Source organism: Monodelphis domestica, chromosome 3, assembly GCF_027887165.1.
Source record: "Monodelphis domestica isolate mMonDom1 chromosome 3, mMonDom1.pri, whole genome shotgun sequence".
Classification (NCBI taxonomy): domain Eukaryota; kingdom Metazoa; phylum Chordata; class Mammalia; order Didelphimorphia; family Didelphidae; genus Monodelphis; species Monodelphis domestica.
In genome coordinates, this window is record NC_077229.1 from 34,752,368 (window position 1) to 34,778,688 (window position 26,321).

The 26,321-nt window shown below is 41.2% G+C and overlaps 1 protein-coding gene across 1 annotated transcript in view; it reads right to left on the reverse strand.

Moving 5' to 3' along the window:
- Positions 1-26,321, reverse strand: part of FBXW8 (F-box and WD repeat domain containing 8) — a 112,984-nt gene that overhangs the window by 16,627 nt on the left and 70,036 nt on the right. Inside the window, exon 7 of the mRNA XM_001374789.3 lies at positions 24,712-24,918. Within this exon, the coding sequence (XP_001374826.1) occupies positions 24,712-24,918 (207 nt within the window). The remainder of the gene's footprint in view (positions 1-24,711; positions 24,919-26,321) is intronic.

The following is a 26,321-nucleotide window of genomic DNA, read 5'->3' on the forward strand; positions in this document are numbered from 1 at the left end:
ATACCTTAGACATCCTGTATTTTAGAGAAACAAACATACTGAGTATGTATCAGACTTTTCTTATGTTAAGGATTATCCCTACCTTGAGGACCCACTGTTATATGTCAAGTCTATTGTTCTCACAAATATCTATAGAAACAGTTAATACCTCAAATCTTGATACAATATTAGAGCTACCACTGCTGAGAATTTCTGAAAGAAACAGGGTAAGTATATTATGATTCAAGACTAAGGAAAAAGCACCAGGAGATAACTAAAAGGAAAAATAAATTCTGTGGATCAGCCCCTTTCTAAATGTAAAAACATTTAGTAATTCTTCTAGTAATTTTCTTCCTATCAATAAGCAGGAAATCTAATAATCAAAATATCACCATTGTCAATGAAAAACCCAAGGGGGCAGAATTAAGAAATTCATTCAAAGGCTCTGGAGAAAAAACAAATAGTGCTGTTTTTGATTCCTATACAGCTATAAGAAAATCATCCTAATCTTACTTTAACTTTGCATCACCTATATTAATCATATGCTTCTTCAAAGTATTTTTTACAAAGAAGAAAATATTCATTTAAAAAAGAGAAAGAAGTGTACCAAATGAGTGGATATCCCATGATCTTGAATTGATATACCTGATAGGTGGCAAGTCCCCTCATTTTTGCTCCAAGTTCTTTAAGGAGCAGATGGATTATTCCTAACTGATGGAGTGTCATGACCTAAACTCTTCCCCAAAAAGACTCAGACCCTTTTCATTGTAAAGATTTCTAAGTCAGTAGTTAAAAGTCAAGTGTTCTCTAGAATGTTTAATAATTCAATGAATTAGAAATATCCAAAGCGTACCTTTACCATTATGTTTAGTTAAAGACCACAGAGATTAGAAAACACATTATCCATCTCAGAGGCGATTCGTTCCATGTTACAAGTCCCTTAACGACCTTTACTATTTCTCCCTCCCTCCCTCCCTCCCTCCCTCCCTTTCTCTCTCTCTCTCTCTCTCTCTCTCTCTCTCTCTCTCTCTCTCTCTCTCTCTCTCTCTCTCTCTCTCTCTCTCTCTCTCTCTCTCTCTCTCTTTCTCTCTCTCTCTCTCTCTTTCTCTCTCTCTCTCTCTCTCTCTCTTAATAAGGCTGAGCAAATGGGACTTCATTTTATCTGATTGCCACAGACTAGTGAAATTAATTATTTATGCTCACACTCTCCCTTTTGTTAAGACCATGCATTAGACTAATTTTTCTCTTTATTGCACTAGTTGGGTGGGTCTAAAACTTGTGGCCAGTCTCCTTAGACAGACGTACTGAGAAAGAGGTGGGCAGATAGGTTAGAAAGGAGGAAAAACCCACCCGGAGCTAAAGTCTTGGGGAAAATGTTCTGCACTAATGTGACCACCAAATCAATAGATGCCAGGGAATTTTTTTAAAGTACTAATTGTCTATTATAAGGAATATGAAAAAAGTGAGTCCAAGACACATTTCTACAAAAATTAGGGTGTTTCTTTAAGACTTACAGCTAAGCCTTGAAACTGTTAAAACTGACAGCATTAAGGCTTCCTTTTCCCCTTCAGAGTCCTAAAATTTCACATCAAGACAGAAATGGAGGGCAGGATTTTGTTGGAGATATTAATTTTTTTCAAGAAGACCTCATAGAAAGTTTCCAGTATTTCCAAGTATGAGTTATATTCACACCTTAGTCTCTTATCTTACAAACTCACGGCAGTTTTAGAATGTCCTAATTCTTCCTTTAGTTTTTCGCATCCATAGTACAGGCACAATTTTGAAAGTGGAATGATCCCAGCGTACGTTAAAACCATACTTCAAATGCTGCATAGTTTAATGCAAGGCAATTCCAGCACTGCCCCTATTTCAGAAATTGGCCTGGGTCTTTACATAGATATGAATCCAGATGGGAAAGAATTTACTGTCATCTCCTATCACAGCAACCACTGCTCTTGTAGTCCCTCATCACCTCTCCTCCTGCACACGTCCCTGGAGGCCACAGAGACAATGTGCTGGGTGATCCCAACCATGCATAGAGGTGGTGGGCACAGCTTCAGCAGCTGCCAACAGCTAAAAGCTACCTCTTTCCTTGTATATTTGGCCAACGCCACCTGCTGTCACTCCTCTGGGTTACTGCCCAGACATATAACCTGCCTCTCCTGGGAGACTCACTCCACTGCCCGTGCCACAGCTGCTGGTACACAAAACAGCAAGGAGTAGGGGTTCAGAACAGGAAGGAGGTACCAGGGCCAAAGCCCCAGCCGGGGGAAGGGGGGAACAAAAGTGCCCTGGTAGGGGCATGCCCAAATCTTCTAAAGGGTCTGAACTATCTACTGTGCCCCAGCACTGGTTTCTACAGATGACCACGGAGGAGGCCACGGTGAGGACTCTACATACAACATGAGATCTAAGTCAATGAACTATTTCCTCTGTCCCTTCACAGCTACAGTCAACAATGCACAAATGGGACTTCCTTGAAATGATGAGTGTTCAGGCCTCTCATACACCACCAGTGAAAGAAGGGAAGGATCTACAAAGACTTTCAGAACAACATATTTTCACGATCGACAACACTAACTTCCAAAGGAAACGTAAATGGCTTTGGAGAAGACAATGATAGGAAAAGTATCAACTAGATCAAGTGTGCACAGAGAAACTGGAAATGACATGATCTTCAAGGCACAGAGGGACTGGGACCCCAGGCATCCGTATTTTGCCTAAAAAAAAAAAAAGCCAACTACTAGAACATAGACAACTACCAACTCAGATATCTGCCCTCCCAAATGTATAAAATCTGTATGAAAATAATAGGCAGGCGCACGCACCAATGGCATCCTCAAAGGCATTAAAATGGGGCAGGGAGATATGGTTTTGCAGGTGATATTCAAAAACAGACCACACTTTTCCCTTCATATAATTAACTGAAAGGTATAGAGGAAGTGCAAACATACTGCCCTTATTGTTAGCTTTTGTATTATTTTTAAAACCTCAATTTGGTAAAGTAAGATGCCATCTTCAAGGCTCTCCTTCAATGATGGACCTCCTATACACTTGCCAGTCTTTTAAAGATAAAAGGAAGAGGTAACTTCGTTCAACCACTCTCTGATCACTAATATCAAGGAAAGCCTAAAGCAGGGACAAAGGCCTATGCTTACCAGGATTCATTATGGTCACAGAGGAGATCCCACCCAAAGGCTGAGTAGAAAAAGAACTCTTCACACTAGCAGGGTGAATGAACCCTTCACAGGCTCCAAGCTGATTGCATCAAGCCCTGTGACAGCACATCATCTCTGAAATGAGACCCATGATCACTCAGACTGTGGATCTGACTAACTCCTTGCACAGGAAAGCCCAAGTGTATCAGAATCTATAAACTTGTCCATCGGGATGTGCACCGCTCATGTGGACACAACAAATGGACAATGAGTTGGGAATGGAATTGAACAAGAAGAGGGGGACCTTTGGGAAGTTGCCAAGCTATTCAGATGACTCTAACGTCTCCCTGAAACAAATGCCCATTTTTTTTATTACCAACATTTTTCCAGCGATGTTGTATGGTTGAGAGTCTTGAACATAACAATCTCTAGCCAAAAGAAGAATGACAAGTAACCCAAAGAGCAATGGAAAGGGGGATGGTGGGGACAAGTAGACTGCACATATTCCAAGCAAGTAATTTCACAGGAGAAGCTGTTGTAAAAAGTTTCATCAATCCATCAACAACCATTTATTAAGTCCCTTATACTCCAAGGACTTTGCTAGGATCTGGGGAAATGGAGGAGTTCCTGCCTTCAAGGAGTTTTCTGGATAGACAACAGATACAAATATGTCCAGAATGAATAAAAGATATACAAGATAGTTTGGGGAAGAGGAGATGGTGTGAGCTGCTACTGGGGGCATGGAGAAAGAGACTTTATTTTTTTAATTAAGTTTATTTAATTCATTACTTTAGAATACTTTTCCATGGTTACAGGATTCATGTTCTTTTCCTTCCTCTTCTCCTACCCCACTTCCCATAGCCAATGAGCAATTCCACTGAGGTTTACATGTATCACTAATCAAGACCTATATCGATATTATTAATATTTGCATTAGGGTGATCATTTGGAGTGTGCATCCCCAATAACATATCCATCAAACCATGTGATCAAACAGTTGTTTTTCTTCTGTGAGAAAGAGAATTAATGAGGTGGAGATGAGGAGTGCAAAAGACGCATGGCACGGAGAATGGAGATGGAGGCATGTGAGAGCACACACAAAGAAAGGGAGTATGGGGAGATCCCTGAAGATTTCTGAAGGGAAATAACCAATAATAAGGTTAGATAGTTAAATATAGGGGCAGCTTACTGGCTCATTGGATAGAAAGTCAAGCCCAGAGATGGGAGATCTTGTGTTCAAATCTGGCCTCAGATACTTTCTAGCTGTGTGACTTTGGGCAAGACACCTAACCTCGATTGCCTAGCCCTAACTGTTCTTCTGTCTTGGATTACACTCAGTTCTAAAACAGAAGGTAAGGATTGGTCAAAAAGAGTTGGACACAGTAGTAGTCTCTCAGTAACTGAGGATGACGATTGTCTTTGTGCGCTTTCATCTATGATAGATGAGTGTGCACAAAGACACTTGTGCATGAAGGAGATTTAAGTGGAAAAGTCGATGCACAGAGACAGTCCCACTCTCTCGGCGTTGGAAGCCTGGGTCCATTGGCACGAAAAGTCGTTACACCTGGAGACTTCCTCAGCTGCATTGGATGGCCATGTTGTCCTTTGTGCTCCAACACGCCCTCAGCACTCCACAGTGCTTTGCTGCGTCGCCCTCTCAGCCGTTGAACCTTCTTGTTGGTTTCTTCCGTCTGTTCTGCCGAAGCAGCCTTCACATGCTGGGTGAGCAAAGCCCTGGTTCACCAGGGGTCGAGGTTGTCGACCCAATGGCTACCCTCACAAGGTTTAGCCGGCCTGTCGAAGCCGTTGCCTGGGGTGTGGCTGCTGCTGCATGCTAGCAACTACTGGGAGCCACAAGTGAGAGCTGGGTGTCAGGTGAGGGTCAGAGGTTGAAGAGATGCCCTAGGAGGGCACAACAAGCCCTCCATACCAGAGATACTACCCCTCCCTGAGCACCCCATACACAACTGAACAACTAAATAACAACAATGTGCAGGACACTGTATTAAGCACTGGGAATAAGGCCTAGACTTGGTCCCTGGCCTCAAGGAGCTCACAGTCTAACAGGAGAGACACTATGGAAATAATAACATTTATAGTCATCTCCCTTCTCCACAGTCTCCCTTTCTGTGGTTTCAGATGCAGGATGGGGGCTGGCACACAGTTCATGTCCCAGAGGTCCATCAACAACAGTTTGCCTATGGTGGTACTTTTTCCCTGCATTAGTTCTTCAGCTTTCGTTAGGAGGGTTTTATTTTAAGGGTTTTGGGAAGGAGGCTATGGAGCACTGAGTCAGGGAAGGAGCAGGGAGAGAGAGCACAATATTATACAATAATATTAACATAGGTGTTAAAATTTAAAGCAAGAATGGTCTGTGGTTTCAGGCACCACTGGGGGTCTTGAAATGTATCCCCCCAATGGGGGAGGTCTCCTTGTACATTATTTTTTTTTAATTTTAAATATATTTTATTTGATCATTTCCAAGCATTATTCATTAAAGACATAGATCATTTTCTTTTCCTCTCCCCCACCCCCCATAGCCGACGCATAGATCCACTCCTTGTACATTATTATGTAATAATGTATAATGTACTTCATTATTATTGTATTTACTGTTGGTAATGTCTTACTGTGTGTTTAATTTACCAACTAAGCTTTCTTATTTATGTACATATGTAAAGGAAAATCAGGTTCTAAGTGGGCTCAGCAGTTGTTCCCTTATATCCACAGTTTTAGCCATCCACAGTAGATCTTGGGATGTAGCCTCATGGATACTAGGACTCTATTGTATACAAAATGCATATAGTGTAAACTGAAGACAATCTCAGAGAGCAGTGAAAGAGCCCAGTAAAGCCTCTTGGAGAAGGTGGGATCTCTTTGTAACTAAAATCCAGGTATCCAGTGTCACATCAATCCAAGGGAGTGCTGGAGAAGTGACATTCAATAGGAATGGAGAGAAAAAAGCAAACATATTTAGAAACAGTACAGGTATGAGAATAAATAGAAAGTGAACTATTCTTTTCTTTGTCTACTCCTTAGTACTAAAATAGTGTGTCTAGAATGGGCTCAACAACTTTAAAAGGTATGAAGAATTTGGAAAGGACTCAAAACAGTCACAAAACCATTAAAAACCATTGCATGGATGTTCTCCTTCCCTCCCGATGAGTTTTTTGTATTTTTGCATATATGTATTTGGGTACATGTGGAAGTTCTTTGAGGGCAAGACTGGCTCACTCTTGGTTTTGTATCCCCAGCTTCTAGCTCAGTGCCTACTACAGAGTAGCAAAGGGAGGACTGGCCTCGGAGCCAAGAAAGATTGGCATTCAAATGCTCTGCCTCTCACACATACTGGTCCCACAGGATCCTAAGCTTTCCAAGACTGAGAGTTACAAAGGAAGTGCCACGCTGCACTGGTAGGGAACTGTCCTCACCTGGGAGTTCCCAGGACCAATGAATCCCAGGTCAATAACCAGTCCTGGCCTGTTTTTTATTTTTTTTAAATCACTGAGCTGTCTACATTTTTGTTCTAGAGCACATTACTGATTTTGTAAAAAATGAACCAATGGGACAATAGGATTTAATGTGCAGGATTTCATTTAACAGTCAACTTTTTATCTCTCTCTGTGTATATACACACATTGTATATGTAGTCTCTTCCTACATACTACATATGAACACACATGAAAAGTTGACTGTATAAGTATGCACACATATATGTATATGTGTGTACATATGAAGAATTCTCTGTCTCTGTGAAAAAGAGACAGGTGATCCTAACTACAAAAGGGACATCAATTTCCAGATACAAACCTATTAATTTTAGTTTCTTAAGATGTTAAGCAACTTAAATGACAAATTAAAATCATTCCTTCTCAGCTCAGATTTCTTCCAGACGGCCATGTACTTTTTAGTCCTTTAACCCTCTCTTTCTTTCCCTTCACCTTCATCTCCTCTGCTCTCACCCTAATTAAGACCCCTCTTACCACACACCTCCTCAACAGGCTGCTAACACTTTTTTCCATGCTGTTTACACCTTATGCCAGTTGACTCTACACCTAGACTGAATGACTGAATGAATCTTATTAAAACATTTCTTTGATGATGCACTGCCCTATTGTTTATCCTTTAAAGATTGCCAACTTCCAAAAGACTGAAGTCTAGATCCCTTAGCTAGGCCTTCAGAGCCTCTCCATCCTCCTGTCTTTTCTCCTTCACAAGTCCTTCCCCATCCTTCTTTTCCTCTTTCCCCCTCTTCCCTTCTCTCCACTGTCTCTTCCTTTTCTCTCCCTCTCCCCCTTCCCCATTCCTTTCCTTTCTTTCTCCTCCCTTCTCTTCCTCACCTCTCTTCCTCCCTCTCCTTTCCTCTTCCTGATCTATTCATAATCCCACAAATATAACATACAATGTCTAGCCTCTGGCCTTTTAACTCGTGCCGTTGCCTCTCTCTGAAATGTCCTCTGTGTTCTCCTTGACTACCCTAAATTAAATCCTTCCTTCCAAGGCCAGTTTAACTAATTTCCCCAAAGTCTTCCTTTAGTACCCAAGCTCAAGAAAATCTCTCCCTCATCTGAATTCCTATAGCCTTCACTGTCTCTACTATAGCATATTTTTATAAACACAGGCCCAACTCCTAAATTAGATTATAAACTCAGAGCCTAGCATAATGCACCCCACCCCTATGCATGCGCACTTGCACGTACACACACACACACACACACACACACACACACACACACATTCAACAAATGTTTGCTGACTGACAATAGAGTGTAGCCTCAGTTATTCACTCTATATTTTCTTGGATCTCTGACTTACCTGGACTACTTGGCTTTTCAAACTAGTTTACACAAGAAATCCTTGTCACCTCCTGCCTCACTTTGGAAATATAAATTTAGTTTAATTCAACAGGTATCTATTTAAACCCCACTATATAGAGAAGGTTCCATGCTAAGTGCAGAATCTATAAAGGTGAGTAGAACACAGTCCATGCTGCCTTCTGGGAACTTATAGCCTCGTATCTGTTGCTGCTGTTGTTCAGTTGTTCAGATATGTTTGACTCTTCTTGACCCCCGGGACCATACCGTCTATGGGGTTTTCTTGGCAAAGCTACTGGCGTGGTTTTGCCATTTCTTTCTCCAGTGGATTCATCTAGTATGGGCTACAGTGTAAGGCTGCAAATAATTATTAGTAAAAATAGGAACATAATAAGTGCATTGCCTACAACTAGTACAGCATGATGGAAAGAATACTAGATACAGAGTCAAGCGATTTGGATTTCAGTCCCAGTTCTAATACTGTCGACTTGTGTAATTTTGGGCAAGTACACGTCCCTCTCCAGGCTCAGTTTTCTCATCTGAAAAATAAAGGGCTAATCTCAGGGAGGTGGGAAGGGAGGGAGGGAGAGAGGGAGACAATTTGGATCTTCTAACTTCAGAAAGCATGCGTTAAAATGTGTTATTACATGTTATTGGAAAATAAAAGCAAAGGGCTAGATGACTAGATCTCTATGGCTCCTTTAGTTCTAAACTTTTCCTAAAAATTCCCTATGAGAAAATGGAGGAGACATTGTTTCAGCAGAAGAGGGCAAAATGATATGGAAAGGCTATACCCACAAGATAGCATCCGAGGTGAGCCTTTAAGTCTACATGTTGGAGAATTTCCAGTGTGTCAATACATACAATAAAATCTCACCTCTTAAACTTTGGCTTATCTTTTCAGCTCCTCCCAAGTAAGGAAAAAGACCCTGGAAGTGTCTCTAAATCATTTTGTGTGTGTGTGTGTGTGTGTGTGTGTGTGTGTGTGTGTGTGTACACATGCAAGCATGCACAGATGTATACTTACATACCCTGTCCTTGTGGGTATATAGATACATATTTATGTGTTTGTGTATCTATACACATGTATGTGCATGTGTAAAGTCCTCATCTTATTGGTTCTGAGAAGCTGGACTACGTACAAAGCTGAGAAGTGCCCACTGTATCAGAGATGTTAGAGGAAGACGCCCGAAGCCCATCCCAGCTTTCCTTTTCTAAGTGGACAGATGTTTCTGCAGCAATCTGCCATCAATACATCTCTGCCTCCAGCCATTGACTCCATGCTAGTCGGGGATATGGCAGCTTTACCATAAGTGCATTTTCATGTATACAAATCAACAAATCAACAAAACCAGCCAATCTGTTTTGCACTAACTAGCAGATTTAGCTCATTCACAAGTGCGATTTTCCTCATTTTTAGAAGACACTTTGAGGCACAGGATGATTATTGCTGAATGTATCTTTTTTTCTTTCTTTCAATGAAGGACACAAAAGAACCAGGTTTACGGGTCTTTAGGGTGCAATTTGCTAGTGTAAATGTCCCAAGTTGCTATTCTGACCCACCATAAATATGGCATACGAAAATAAGAAATTTAACTGTGAACAAATGCAGGGTCAGCTTATCGATGTTCATACACAAAGCTAAGTATATGGGCTCTATAAATTCACAGATGAGCTAAGATTTAAAAGGAGTAGATGAGAGAGACAGACAATTGGGGAGGGAGGAGGAGACAGAGAGAAAAGAGTAAATCATACACAAAACAGCCAATAAAAAAATAAAAAAGCAGTTAATATACATGAATAATGGATGTTTGATTTAAAAGCAGTTTACTCCGATATGATGTAATTTTTGACAATCAGCCAGAGAGACTATTTTGCAAGTCCTTGCCAGAGATAAGTCATAGCACAAGGGCTGGTAGCACAGCTATGTCTGTGAACATGTGGAAAATTGACTTTCATGCCATCCCAAAGGTGACTTTCTATTGGCAAACACGAACTTCCATCTCAGGTGCACTTAGCAGCACTAACTAGCAATCTGCAAGGTTTGAAGACTTGCTTGGGGAGTCAATGACCGCATCCTTCCAGCTCCCTCCAGCAGAAGCCTCCTAACAATTCCAGCGCTTTGCTCCTTGTGTAACGCACCATCACCATCTGTCCCCTGAATGCCTCACAAAACAGGAGCCCAAACCTTTCCTGGGTTTCTTTTTCCTTGTTTAAAGTTTTGATCAGAGTGAAAGTGGCCATGAAGCCAAGCTATTTCAGAGATGGTGCGCTACCATTCAGTCCAGCCAGGCCTGGTGTAGGCAAGAACTGGGTAAGCTTCCCCACCATCACTTGCCAATGCACCTGCAACCCCTGCTGTTCCAGTCCTGGACCCTTCCTGGGCAGGCGCTGCCAATCTCTCAGGACTGTGCCAAGCTCGGGGGCTTTGTGATATGGACAGATGTCTACAAAGGGCTAGACCAAGGCAAAACTAACAACTTGTGATCTAACCTGACCTAGCTCTAAAGAAAAGAGTAAGTTGGGCTAAAAAATCTATTTGAACTCCCCCCCCCTTTATTTTCTCCACCCAATGATATAAAGTAATTTTTAAAAAACTGGCCTAGATCAAAGGGTATGACAAGGCTTATTCTACATCAATGATCTTACACATTGCATCACATGTACACACCTTATGCATGATGTGAAGGTAGGAGTACTTGACTTAGAACCAGATGGTATGGGTTCTGGGGCAGCTAGGTGTCCCAGTGGTTAGAGAGAGCCAGGCCTGAAGACGGGAAGACTTGGGTTCAAATCTGGCCTCATAACTTCTTAGCCATGTGACTGGGCAAGTCACCTAACCCCAATTGTGTAACCCTTGCCCTTCTGTCTTTAAAGTTCCTACTAAGGTAGAAAGTAAGGGTTAAAAAAAAAGATGATATGGATTCAATTTAATTCCACAATAATTCAACTAATCAAGGGGTATTGCTATGATAGTACAAACAATAATAACATCAAAGTACATTTGGAGCCTGTAAAAGGGAGACTCCTAAGACTCCTGGTAACTGACTGTCTCTGGTCTCTCTTCCTGCCCTTTTCTGAAGTCTCCCACAGCTCACAGCAGTGGAGACAGGAGCAGGTAGAGACAAGGAGAAGTCACAGTGGATGGTTTCTCTGAAGCTAAGGGAGAAGTGACTCTCCAAACAAGGCTCTGTCAACAGTGCCAAATGCTATATAGAAGTTTAAGACTATGAGGCGAGGAGAAAGATTGTTGGATTTGGCAATCAGAAATTCATTAGTGATCTCTGAAAAGGCAGATCTTAGGAGATGGGGCAGAAGTCATAGCTAGGGAGAAAGCAGGGAGTGAAGAAGTAGAGAAAATTCATATAGACCCCCCCCCAACTATTTGACAGTAGAGAAGACGAATACATTAGTAGTGGTAGGGGTATGTGGGATAATAAAAAGCCCCCTCCTGTGCTGATAGAATACTATTGTGCTGAAAGGAACAATGAACTGGAGGGATTCCATGTTAACTGGAAAGACCTCCAGGAACTGATGCAGAGTGAAAGGAGCAGAACCAGGATTACACTGTATACAGAGATGAATACACAGTGGTACAATCAAATGTAATGGACTTCTCTACTAGCACCAATGCAACGATCCAGGACATTTCTGAGGGACTTAGGAGAAAGAAGCTATCCACAACCAGAGGAAGAACTGTGGGAGCAGAAACACAGAAGAAAGGCATTTCCTTGATCACATGGTTAGATGGGGATATGATTGGGGATGCTGACTTTAAATGATCACTCTATTGCAAATATTAATAATATGGAAATAGATTCTAAACAATGATACATGTATAACCCAGTGGATTGCTCATTGGCTCTGGGAAGGTGAAGGGAGGAGAGGAGAGAAAGAACATGAATCACGTAACCATGGAAAAATATTCTAAATTAATTAAATAAAAAAAATTTAAGCTCCCTCCTAGGTTTGAGGGGAGAATGTAAATATAATGGAATGTTAATGTGTCCTAAGTAATAACAAAAAGGACAGATATGGCAAAATTAGGAATGTCTCATGAACTAAGTGACTGAAGTGAGCAGAAGAACTATTAGGTTGTTCCATGATTACAACATTGCAAACAAAAAAGCTTTGAAAGCCTTAAGGATTCTGATCAACACAACAACCAATCACATTCCAAAGGATCCATGATGAAGCAGACTACCTATCTCCCGGTAGAAGTAAAAGATTAAAGGTACAGAAACATTTTTAGACCTGGACAATGTGTGGATTTGTTTTGCATGACTATGCCATTCTGCAACAAGGAAGATTTTTTTAAAACTTGTATATGTACATGGGGTAGGATAAAAATAAAGTGATGTCAAAAAAAGGAAGAAAGTTTAGAAGAAAATAGAAGAAACAAATATGTTGAAATTATACTAAAAAAATAAGCATTATCTAATCAAAACGTGTTGTTCCACATGTAATCCTTTTTTCTGTTCAATGTATTTGGAAATGTTTACATTTTTTGGTTTTCGTAAAGTTTTAGAATAACAAAAATTTTATATATTAAAAGAAATGAAATGAGGTCTGTTTGTGTTTGTAGGCAGATGGGAAGGAGTCAGTGAAGAGAGAGACTGGAGATTCCAGGTTTTTTTTTTAAACCCTCACCTTCCATCTTGGAGTCAATACTGTGTATTGGTTCCAAGGCAGAAGAGTGGTAAGGGCTAGGCAATGGGAGTCGAGTGACTTGCCCAGGGTCACACAGATAGGAAGTATTTAAGGTCAAATTTGAACCTAAGACCTCCCGTCTCTAGGCCTGGCTCTCAATACACTGAGCCACCCAGCTGCCCCCTAATAAGTCTGAGTTTTTATAAACTCAGAGACTCGATCTTCCCATCTATACAAATGGGAAAAAAATGTACTATCTACCTCACAAGCTTGTTGTGCAGAAAAGTGCTTTGCAAACCACTGTGCACCACTGCAGAATGTCAGCTTATCATCAACACTGTTTCTAAAAGGAAGGCCAGTCTCGGGGAGGATGGCTGAGAAGTGGTTGGACGGTCGGGATGATTGTAACAACAGTGGTGATTTATAGGTTCTGACAACAGGGATAAGGACAGTGATGCAGGAGGAGAGCAGCTGTGCTTAAAGGTCCACAACAACTTCATGAAGTCAGGGCTCCCAGCAGAAGGCAGCATACAGTGAGCACGACAAAACAAGGGGCTGCTCCTCCTGGACTCTCAGGTCCCCTCCGGCTTTCCAACGGGGCATCCATGATTAGTCTCATTTGATAGATGACGAAACTGAGCCTCGGGGAGGTTGAGTGACTCGGACGTTGCCACAAACAGCGGAGAATATCCAGTGGCAACATGCACTCAGACAAGTTAAAAGTCTAATGGCACACGAATACGCACACACACTGGGAAGCCGAGCCTCCTCCAGTGATTAGACAGTTTCTGGTATGGGATCACAGCTGGGAGAGGCCACTCCTACTCGTCCCGAGGCCAGCGCCACCTGCCACCACCAGGGGGAGCCACAGACTGCCTTTTCCTACCTGAGCCTCCCTCCTGGCCGGCAGGATGTGGGCCACCATGCCCCTCCCACCTCGAACTCGGTCTCCCCTGAGTCAAGGAGCATCAGCCTGGGCCTGGCCACAACAGGAATAATCACAGGAGAAGTAGTAACAGGGTGCTGAGCTTTACAATGATCCACTCACTCAGTGGATCCTCACAACAGCCCTGTGGGAGGAAGATGCTGTTATTGCCCCCGTTTTATGGGAGAGGAAACCGAGACAGACGGTGAGGTGACTTATCCAGGATCACACCCGCTGGACTTGGCCCATCCCTGACTCCAGGGCTCTGTGCACTGTGGAGGCTCCCCTCCCACCTCCTGCCTCCCCAGCTGTGTAAGGATGTCCTGGCCTTTCCAGGGCCAAGAACGGAACCTGAAAATCCCTTTATGTAGAACGGGAGTTCTTGGGGAGCAGGGTGTGTCTCAATTTTGTACGTGTATCCTAAATCCTTAGCACAGTGCTTGACTCAGAAGAATTTGATCAATGCTTTTCTATTTTCAATTTCTCAGGAAACTGAGGGACAGAGGCATTCCTGGGAACATCCGCGAGCGCTCCCCAAGGCCGACTGGTCATAAGACAAGAATGAGAGGCGGCAGATGGACAACTCAAAGGAAGCAGACAAAGCGAAGGCTTGCAGTGTGCCCAGGAAAGACTCCCCAAAACGTACGAGTAAGGAGAGACGCAACAGAGTGAGAGGATCCCGACACATCCAGTGAAGAAGGGCTCCCCACAGCAGGAAGAACTGGTTCTTGTAGCGAATTGCATTGTCTGATTTTGCTCACTAAGACTGGCTCCTTCTACTTATTTTTTTAAAAGGTCAGAATGCAGGATCCACAGGCTTCTCCATAACTTCCAAGACTCTGACATCTTTTCATTTCTTAACCTGAAGCCTGTTTCCCAGCATATTTCCCCCTTTTCCCCTATAACCACTCAGATTAAGTCAGTATGACATGAGACAATGCTGGCTTGGAGAATCCCCGCAAGATCTTCATGGGGTTCTCTACATCCCTGCTCCCCACCTCTTTCCTGCTAGTTCCTTCCCTTTGAGATCACCTTTCATTGAGTGCAGTGAGCAGCTCCAGATCCAGAGGCAGTTAGATCTGAGTTTAAATCTGGCCTTGGACACTTAATAGCTGTGTCACCCTGGAAGTGCCACTTCATCCCGTCCTGCCTCAGTTTCATTATCTGTAAAATGGGGGTCATAATGCCACCTAGCCTCCCAAGGCTATCAGGAAGATTAAAGGAGATAATAACTGGAAAGGGCAGTGCACAGTGCCTGTAAGTGCTACATAAATGCTGCTATTATTATTAGATGTGAGCTCCTAGAGAAAAAGGCGTTTTTGCCTCTTTCTATCCTCAGCACTTAGCACAGTGCCTACACATACCGGGCACTAAATAAATGCTGGTTGATTGAATGACAAGAGGTGTTTGCCCATAAGCCAAGTTATCTTCATGTCCTGTAGGAGCAATGCAAAGGGAGAGGTTCCCCTGCACTTGGGCCAATAGCAGTCTCTCCAATGCCTTTATTTTGCCTCCTCAGGGTGTTTCTGGGTCATGCTTCCCTGATGCTGCACGTTCTTTGGGTTTTTTGGTCTTGTTTACAGTGATGACAACAGTACAAAAGTGCTTCAGTTCTGTCAGCATTAACAGCAACTGGACAACCACATCACACACAAAATAGCAGCAATTACATCAGTGGTACAATTATGACCTTCACGCTCCTTTTACAAAAGGGAGGCTGAGCCTCATCACAATCCCGTATTATCCTCATTTTAATGGAGTAATGGGAATTGGACTTTACTGATCCAGAAAACTCTCAGATAGGGCTCCTCTGAAATTTGAGAGCTTCTGTCTTCTAGAGCAGAGCCAATCTCAACCAGATTAAAATGTCATTGAGAAATGTTTAACAAAATAAATAAAAATACAGCACAGCATAGAAAATGTTAGTTTTTCTTCTCCCCATTCTCTTTCTCGCATCCACTGGCCTAGAGAAGAGGCATAAGGTGGAAGCCTCTAAACCATCCCCCCAAGGGTGATTAGAGGCACAATGCCAAGACATTTCTGAGGTAGGATTTGAACTCAGGTCTTCCTGGGTTCTACCTGGTCATGTTGTCTCTCATCTTCATTTCATAGATGGAGACTTAGCCGCCTGTCTAGTCACAGAGCTATTTCCATAAAAACACAAAGTCTTCTGACTCCAAATCTTGTTTTAACCTTATAGCTTTCAAGAAAGATCCAGCTCTGCTTCTTTTTTGTTAATCACAAGCCAAACAGATTTGCAGGAGAGACTTCCCTTTCTTAGCCTCCCATGGACGGAGGAGAGGCTACTTGACCAATATTCACTCCAATGATCACCTATCATTTCGATGCAAAACCCACACCTTCAAATAAGACAGAAGAACTCCACTACACAAATGAGAATTCTTACAAGTTCTGACTGGCTCTCCCATGAGCACCTGCTCATTTTGAACAAACAACATGAAAGAGATGCAAATTTCACATAAATGATTGGGAAACCATTAGAGAAATTAGATCCTAAATAAAGTCTTATGGCTCAATCCAAGAGCCAAAATGGATTAAGAAGGTTGATGCGTACTATAAATCAATGTAATTGCCTTATAAACCTGGTTAGAGCCTGAAAAATATCAGTGTCAATGACATAAAAGATAAAAATGGCTATTGTTATTAGTGCATGCCAGTCAAAAGCCAATCTTGTGGGAAATCAATGTAGAGTATGGGGCTAGGTGATGAGGTCATCCTAACCCTAGAAAGCCATAAGAGTGAGAGGACCAGTGGCAAAATTTAAGGTAGCAGCTCCCCATGCCCTTGGGCTGGCTTTGCACCACTGAATGTCTAATTCAGCAAATATTTACTAAAGATCTCCTATGCGAAAGGCATTGTCCTTCCAGAGATCTATATGGAAATCAACTTAGTGCATTAGTTCCCCCCTAAGTCTAAGTAGATCTGCTCTATCTGTATTACTCTAACTATACTCTAAAGAATATTTCTGGGAGTCCTGAAGATAGCTGTCACTGCACATAGAAGACCAATATCAAATACATAAAAATGCAACCATCTATTTTATTCTTTTGTATTCAGTCTAACTGTACAAGTCTGTTTACAAAATAGAGATCAAAAACAGAGAGGTAGTTATGGCCACAAAAAGTGACATCGAAGCGTTATTTACAAATAGTCTGCTAAGATGGTGGGTGATGGAGCTCCATGCTGAAAATGTCACCACAAGGCACAATGCCCAAGCCCAGAGAAATCCTACCATCAATCTCATAGTAAACCTTTCCCCACACACCCTCTCTATACGATCACAGCACAATCCCGGGAGGTCTAGAGGCCCTACTAAGCCATATTAGTTTCTATGGAAAGCACAACAATGCCAGGAAATACTGATGGACATGCCAGGTATTTCACCATAGAGAAAAAAAAATCTTTTTAATTTCAACTAACATAGAAGGAAGACTTAGCAGTTACTCAGTTACCAATGTCTTACAACTCATATGATGAAAAAAGAAAGGGCTGCCTGTATATTCTGTTATGGATACAAAAAAAGCATGATCAAATTCAGGAGCTATGATAAATTTCTGATTTCAAAGGCTCTCCCAGACAGATATTTCAGCTTATGACCGGGGTAAGCAACCAATCCAAAGTCTCTTCACGTACATATGTGGAGAATAATTATCATAATAGACATTAGTAATTAATTTCCAGTGTGATGTCAGCTAAGGAAGCAGTGCCAAGCAAGCGTCCTTGTCAAACACATTCCAGCCGTCTGGATTACTTCACTCACATCTCCCTGATTAGGATGTGCGCTGATGTGCTGCCTAATACAATCTGCCAGTGAATGCCCAATACTTCAGAACGAAATTAGGAAATATGTCCAAATCCAAAGAATGATGCTAAGAGCTCTAAATGGATTTCTCTTTTCCTTTATGAGCATGAGCACCATCACCAACAGAAAGCTCTTGACTGACTGAGGCAATTCTATCTTCTAACCTCCCACCTCCGAGAACAAAATTAGATTAGAGCGACAAAAGAATTAATAAAGATAATACGGCATCATAAATACAGCCACTGCTGGAAGTATTTATGAGGGATTCAATGTCTCTAAGGTGTACAAATAAATTTGAAGGCGGCATTTGGGGCAAAAATGGATTTTAAGCCTCTTTCAACTCCACATTATTATGAAGCTTTCAGGTTAAAAACAACTGGTATTGTCTTCCTAAGTCTTTTGAAATTAAGTAACAGACTAGCAGCTACTGCTTTTAAGATGTGCCTCTGTGTCACCAGGGCCTGAAAACCCAAGAAGATCGAGTAAAAGAACAGGAGTCAGGCTCCATCTAGATTAAAAGTCATTTTAACAGAATCTCTCCCTCCACATCCTGTCTCCTAGAAGGACTCTGAGGCCTGATGGATCACATGAGAAGATTTCTTTTGGAAAAAAACACTAAACCTTTCACAGAGAGGGGAAACTTCAGGGGAAATAATCACTTAGCTATACAAAATTTCCAACTAAATCAGTCAATACAATCCTAGCAAAGAATGGAAAAATGGTTTAAATGTAAAGAAGACTTATTTTAAAACTATAATTTAGTCATTTAAATAGGCATTATAGGTGGGACTCTAAAGCAATCAATATGGTTACTATTTCAGATGTACATCTGAGCAGTCTGTCGCTGACACTGGAAATGCTCACCTATCCCCATCCCCCTCTGCCTTTTAGACTCTTTCTTCTAGAATCAGCTTGGGTACCACCTCCTCTGAGAAACTTTCTCTGATACACTCTCATCCCCAGCCCCCTCTCTACACTCCTCAAGTTAGATCCCTTTGCCCAGATCACCTCTTTGCCCCAATAACACCCTACCCTGTACTATACTTACCTATGATCTGGTTTATCACTTCTGGTAGAATGTGAACTCATTAAGGACAATAACTACCTCTCCTTAAAAAAAAAAAACTTAACATTTGTAATCCAGAGCCCAGAGGCATCTTTTAAACACAATTGGTGCTTAATAAATGCTTTCTGAATGAACAAATGAATTTACTTTGGCTGCCATTTCTATGGTCTCATCTCATACTGACATCTCACTTGCCACAGCTGCTGGACTTCATCCTTCACCTCCAACCTGGAACTCCAGCTCCTGCCCTCCTGATTGGTGAGAGTTCACCACATCCATTCCAGCCCCAGACTTGCATTTTCCTGCCACTTTGTCCCCCCACCTTCCACATACCCATCTCTCCTTCCACTTTTAGCTCTGGCAACAGAAATCAAACTACTCTGGCCGTCCCTGGAAAGAGCACATCACTCACTGCCCATGCCTCAGTGACCTCTTCTTGGACTTCCCAAACCAAAACATCCCTCTTCCCAGGTCTTCAGAATCCTAAATTGGTTGTCCTCCACTATTAGAAGGTAAGCTTCTGGAAGGCAGAGACTATCTTCCTTTTTGTATTTGTATTCCTAGTGTTTTATGGACTCTCTCAATCATCTCTCTGCCCAGGGACAGGGGTCTAAACCAGACTAATTCTTGACAGGTCTTCCACCTTTATTGTAAGGTCTCTTAGCAGAATCTTCCCCTCTCTACACTTTGGTCCAGACCTATGATTTCACTGCTGTCTGGCTTAGAAACACTTCCCACAGCTGACCTCGATGGCATATTCCATGGTCTACAAGATTGTTTTCCCTACATTCTCACCCCATCCCTTTAAGGAAGGTGTCTTAAGGAGACAGTTTCAAAAAAAGTGAAATGACTTGCTCACAATCATATCCAATCCAAAATGCCGGAGGCAGAACTAGAACCTGGGCTTCCACCAATGCCAAAGTGACCTGGAGGCCTGGGGAGGTCACTGAGTGTGGCCAGAGACAGGATATAAGCCTCAGGCTTCCTTGGAGCAAGGCTGGCTCTCCATCTCATCTGCTGCTCTCATGTCAGGTAGAGGGGTTTCAGGGGCAGCTGTGTTCAGCTGTTACTCCAAATGCCCTGGTTCAGAAGGTAGGAGCATCAGCAGGAAGAGGGCACACATGGCAGTTGCCTAGTGTTTGGTGAATTGAAAGGAAAGCAAAAAGCTGGTCAAAGGCAAATCCTGCTGTTCTACCCACCCCCCATAACTTAGCCCTTCTATGCTTCCTCTCCTGATTCCTGGTAAAAGAGGAAAGGAATGGGCAGAGAACTGTGCCAGCTTTCTTTCTTATCCTTACCACTGAGGCTACAGAAGTAAATGATATCTGATTTCTGTGTGTGATTGATTTCAACATATGAGAAATTACTTTCAGTGTAGTACATAAAAGAAAATCCCTTTTAGTCATTCCTTTACCTTGGAAAAATGAAGTGAGAAGAGGATTTGGCTAGCTAGTGGGTATCTAGTTCAAATCGTTAAGTCATGTTTCCCTAACATTTCAACAACTTGGAAAGTGTAAAAGACAGGCTGAAATTAGATTTTTATGTCTAGATTTCCCTTATCAACCCTAGTCCTGTTCCCATTTGTCACAGATAATCAGGAGTGAACTGGAGATAAAGTCAGGCTTCATACTCCTGAGCCTTCAGCTGAGTCCTTGAAGATGGTGCCAAAGGCACAGAAGCTAATGATCTAATATTTGGTCTCACACAAGGTGTAATAAACACAAACAAACTCTAATTAAAAAAAAGATTTTGAATATACACTCAGTTATACAGATCTAAATATCCAAAACAAAATATTTACTAGCATTTGGGCAATTTTGCTCAACTTTCAAAATTCCACTGGGCTGTCGCTCCATTCAGATAGAGCAAGAATTGGTTCTTCATCTTTTTGTGTGTTCCTAGAAGCTGGTGGAGCTTAGCAACACTTCTCAGAATCCTGTGTGCTACCACATTCATAATTGAAGAAAGAGTTGCACTGTAGTAACTGGTGAAAATAAAGATGTGATTTTTTTTGGTTGTACAAAGTCATAGGCCCCCCCACCCCCCTGCAGTCCCTTAGGTTTGTGGACCCTGACTTAAAGCAAACAAATATATCAACAAAATGTTTTGTGTTTGCTTTTGTATTTATAACAGTCATTAACAGGTTTTCAGATGTCAGCTACTGGAACCAAAACAAAAAGCCTCTAGATAAATGAATACAACTATCCATTTTCGTCAGACTATTCAACACCTCCTTACTGTGTAAATACTTGGCCTAGGCTACAATTCTTAATTTTTTAAAAAATTGCTAGTTGAGAGAGGAAACAGAGCATCTGATGGAAGATGGCCTTAGGAGGGAAATATTCATGGAGCTAAAGTACTAATCTGTTGCTTGGCTTGAAAGAAGACTCAGAATAAGATGCTTCATTGGGGCAGATGTTTTCAAGGCTAGTTGGTGTATCTATAAACCCCTCCATACTTAAGAAATGCTCCCATATACCTTTGTAGGGAATTCTCTCCTCTAACTGGTTCCTCATTGAAGATGGTGCCAAAGGCACAGAAGCTAATGATCTAATATTTGGTCTCACACAAGGTGTAATAAACACAAACAAACTCTAATTAAAAAAAAGATTTTGAATATACACTCAGTTATACAGATCTAAATATCCAAAACAAAATATTTACTAGCATTTGGGCAATTTTGCTCAACTTTCAAAATTCCACTGGGCTGTCGCTCCATTCAGATAGAGCAAGAATTGGTTCTTTAAACAAATTATTTATCTCCTGCACTTACATCACTACAAGAATAAATCCATCCAAATAAGTCGATGGGAAATAGATGTGAACTAGAGGACACATAAATGAAGATTTTAAACTGCGATGAAAAATGTTCTGAAAGTACAAAGGATGAAAGAATGCAGAGTAATATTCTTCCTACCTCTCCCTAGGCTAGCAGACCAAAGATGAGTCTAATGTGTCTTTCCAAGGGATAAGAAAGTACTTCCTCTTTAAGTGTACAGAACAAAATTTATGCCCTCAGTGACTTCTCAGCCAAGCCATGATTTAACAAAAAAGAATGACCATGTTACAAAAACCACATCCTCAGAGAGAGTGTAAAAATGGCCAGGAAATAGAGTCCTATGACTTCAACAGCTAATGATAAAAGGAACAGAATTTTCCAGGTCACCAAATATTCAAGCCCCTGCAGGAAGAAGGCCAGAAAGACTTCTCAGCTTTGTGCAGAGACTCAGGGCCAGTGCCCACAGCACAAGCACCCAGACTCTAAATCCAACCCTCTTTGCACCAAACCATGTCAGCTCTCCAAAGAAAAGTTTGAAGTAGGAGTCAGCACATTCCCTTTCAAGGGAAAGGATATGGGAGCTCATTTAGCCCCACTCCTCCATTTTAAAGACCAATAAACTGTGTCCCTGGGAGATGTATTCATTTGGATTCATACCAGGTCCTCTGACTTCAAATGCAGCCCTCTTTCTGCTATATCCTAATCTGTATCTGAAGAAACGGCAGAGTCTGTGAAAAGTTAAGTGGCCTGTCCCAGGTCACCCAGCTAGCAAGTGTCAGAGCTGGGCCTTAAGCAGTGCCACTGTGCTCCCAAGGCCACTGGTCTCTCCAATGTATTACACTGATGATATAGCAAGAATCATAATCACCAGAAATCAATTAGATCTGATATTCTCCAAGAAGTGGACATGAGCACATAACAGATTAGATACGAAGGTAATCTGCAAGGGACTGGAGACATCAAAAAAGCTACCTCAAAGGAATTTCCTTCATTTAGCTGTTATGAGAAACTCATTCTTCCATTTGTGGTAATTCTGGTTTTCAATGCAACAATCAAACTAAGTACATTTTTTTGAGAAACTGGCACTGCACAGTTATAAACAAAATCATTAATTTTGTTGTTCTACAAAATGTTGGGGGAAAATCAATATTATCAACAGGGTGGCTATCACATTTCTGTTGTTGTTCAGTTGTTTTTCTGTCATGTCTGACTACATGACCCCATTTGGGGTTTTCTTGGTAAAGATACTGGAGTGGTTTATTTCCTTCTCCAGCTCATTTTATAGAACTGAGGCAAATGGGATTAAGCGATTTGCTCAGGGTCACACAGCTAATAAGTGTCAGAAGCTGGCTTTGATTCTAAACACAGTGCTCTATCCACTGCACCACCTCACATTTCATTGACTTGCAAAAACCTATTTGCCAGAGGTATGGAAAGAAGAAAGATAAAATTATTTCCAGAAGAAAATTCCAGCCATATTCAAGTTGATCCCAAGAGCAGCAACTTTTAGTTATGAGTAGGTGGGCAAAAATACCTCCTTCCACAGGAGGATGGAGGGAAGGGAGGGCCTGGCACTCTGAATTCTATAGTTCAGAGATTTGTTTTAGAATAAGCAGAGATCATTACCTTCCCAAGAATCATAAAAACATTTTAGATAGGAGAATTCCATAAGTCACAGTATCATAGATTTAGTGTTGGAAGGGACCTTAGGAATCATGTTGTCCAACCGTCTCATTTTAAGAAGCTGGAAAGTAAGGGCCAGAGAGAAGTGGCAAACCCAAAGTCATACCGAGTGATGATGGAACAGGTATTCTGGCTCTCAATTCCCTGTTCTTTCCACTGGAAGATGCTAACACTTCTCCCATTCTATATGTGGACTTGAAATACTGAATCCACAACAGTAAGACTTTGGACCAATGGTATGGCTGGTTGAGATTATTTTAGCTCCCCCTCCATCATCTGACATATTGGCTGCCTCTCCAAACTTTGTAGCACCTGCAGACTACTAAATAAGTGTGACATCCACATCAACAGCCAAGTCAATGACAAAAAGGTTAAACAGCACATATGAGGTGCATCCCTCGCAGGCAACAGTGACTCAGGGATGACTAATTTGAGTCTGGTCAATTAACCAGTTTTAAACACACTCCAATCTATTACCATTTTGCCCATGTCTCTATCCATAAAAATAATAAAAGGGCATCATGAAGAAATCTAGGTAAGGGGCAGCTAGCTTGCTCAGAGGTTATAGATCCAGGCCTGAGATAGGAGGCCCTGGGTTCAAATATAGGCTCTGACACTTCCTGGCTATGTGACCCTGGACAAGTCACTTAACCTCCACTGACTAGCCCTTATTGATCTTCTGCCTTGGAACTAATACTTAGGATCAATTCTAAGACAGAAGGCAAGGGTTTTGCTTTGTTTTTTAAATCTAGGTAAGTCATAGCATCCCCCTTACCTATCACAACAGCAAATCTTTCAAAAAAGGAAAAGTGGTTAGTTTTACAAGAGTTTTTCTCAACATCCACTAACAATCCCTTGAATTTTGTCAAATCTCTGGTTGGCAGGATCTACTCTTTTTCCTTTTTTAGAATTAAGAGACATTTGACCTTTTCTAGTCTTGAGACATCACTCCCACTTTCCATGATTGTTCCAACATCACAGGCATCATCTTAATAATCACTTCAGTCTGTTCTCTCAGCACCTTGGGGGACCTGGGTCTATCTGAATATACCAAGGGAAGCAAGATGCATTCTTATTATCATCTTACATTTCTTGAGATTCAGTTCCCTTTAGCCATATTGATTCTCTCCTTCCCAGTCCAAATACCATTCTTTTAAGCAGATAAAGAAGAAACAAAGTAGGAAATGAGAAAATCCATTTACTCTGTTTTCATATTCAATTCACATATCCTGAGCAGCAACTCTGGTGTCTTTTTCATCCTTCTCTTTTTCTTTTATCTTTAATCTCTTTTTCCAAATATAACTCAGAAAAAAGCAAGCTTTCTGGTTTGACTTTCCCTTCCAATTTCCTTTCCTGAAAACCAAGGGCTAATATATGAAGATTGAAAAAAGTCAGGAACCCCTAATCTAGTCCAATTCCCCTCTATTTACAGTGCAAGAAGTTGAGGACAGAAAGGCTAAATGACTCACTCAACATTACACAGGCTGAAGCTAAAAAACACTGGGTCTTTTATCTGAAATCTAGTGCTTGTCCTATTACACTCCGCTACTACTATTTAAGTATTTTCTTTCTATTGTCAGGATAGCAGAATATTGAGTAGTGAAAAGATTTTATTAACATGCTAAGCTACTTATCCCAGTGGCCGCTTGGCTGACTGATACCATAGAGAACTCTCATATAGTACAGAAAGTGGAAGTGAAAGTTTCTGAGGTCTCTTCTGAATCTAAGATTTTTTGAATTTCAAAAATCCCAACTCACTCCTGGCCTAAATGTTATTAGAATGATTCCATTTTTTCATTAGCTCTGGAAAGAACATCAAGTTCTAGTTCTGTACCTTGTTTCCTTCATTCATCCATCCTAAGCTTTTTACGCCAAAGGCTGCCTCCTTTGAAGAAACATCCAGACAAGTGACAGGTTGGCCATATACAGAATGAAGAACACGGCTTGGGTTCTCTGCTTTTAGAAGGTAAACAACATCTTCGGCAGCTACAACTGCCACAGGATATCTTCCAGCATCTGGAATCAGATGAAGAAAGTTGACCTATTAAGAGAGAAGTTTTGAAAATCTTTAATAGCTCTTTAATGACTCTTAACATTAGAATTTAAAAGTTCAGCCAGGTCCATATTTGCAAAAATGGCATTTGAACATGGAAGCAAAACCCAGACAATAGTGGCTAAAAGCTTCCAAACCATCTCTTTGATTTGTTCCATGTTCCATGTGGTACTTTGATTCTTATATAGATTTTATCCTCAGAGGATAGAAAATGAATAACCTTCATCTTCATATCAATGATCACATTTATAATATTAAACCATCTCTCTGCCATCATGGATTTAAATTTTATAACTCCACATTCTTTCCTTTAACTTCTAATCTATATGAGCATCTGGGTAGTATTAAGGTAAAGAGGTTGTTTTCCTCTTTTATAGGTAGGAGTTATTCACACACTTCTATTTTTGAGCCTACATAATTGGAAAATAACTATTTCTCCATTTTTCTCTAGTGTGAAGTTTTAACTATATAGAGTGGCTGTAGCAAAAAAAATTTGAATATAAACCACTCTGTATTCTTATAAAAGAATAAACAGTATAAATGGCATGATCCTGACAAAAGGTCAAGAGTTCAAAAGCCTGAATTCTTAAGGCCATCCAAGAAATCCTGAGGGATGGCAAACCCTGGTGACCTTGTTGATCCTCAATCCCAACAGTGTGAATGGCACCCTAATACTCCAAGTTGTGAAACTAATGCAAACAATGTGCTTTCTGGGCTAGCATTACAAACCCTGAAATGTTTCCATGCCTACCTAACACCACACCTATCTGGAAAAACAAAATGGCACAGCATGATGATGGAGGGAATGCAGAAAGTACAGTATTTGGGTGATCTCTCCCCTTCTCTCTCTCCTACAATAGAAATAAAATGTATTTTAAAAGCTTTCTTACAATGGAGATGCTTGTTTTCTTTTCCTTGTTAGAGTCTAGCTTTGTTCCTTCCACAAAACTACTCTTTCTATGACAGAATTAAGACAAGAGAACCGCTTGGCTCTCTGTTAGCAATTTAAATTTGTTGAAATCCTAAAGTGTGTCCAAATCATCAATGGTCTAATTGTAAAATTTGCGGTGACTAGCTGCAACTCCTTCAGACAGCACAAGAATATAATTTGATTTAGAGTTAATATCTTAGGAGCCTACAGTGACCACATTTTTCCATGATGAGTCTTAGTATTTTTTTTTAATCGAAAACTGAGGCTATACCTTTTGGTAGCTAGAAACAACTAGATCTCCATTTTCATCCTGAAACCAACCAAGGTAGACTTCCAACAACTTTGAGAACAGCTTCATAGGCAGTTACCACTGGGGCACAGGTTTGGGGTAAGAAATATGTGTGTGATCCAGTCACCAAGACTTAAAGATACACAACCCTAACAAGATCTCTGCCAGGAT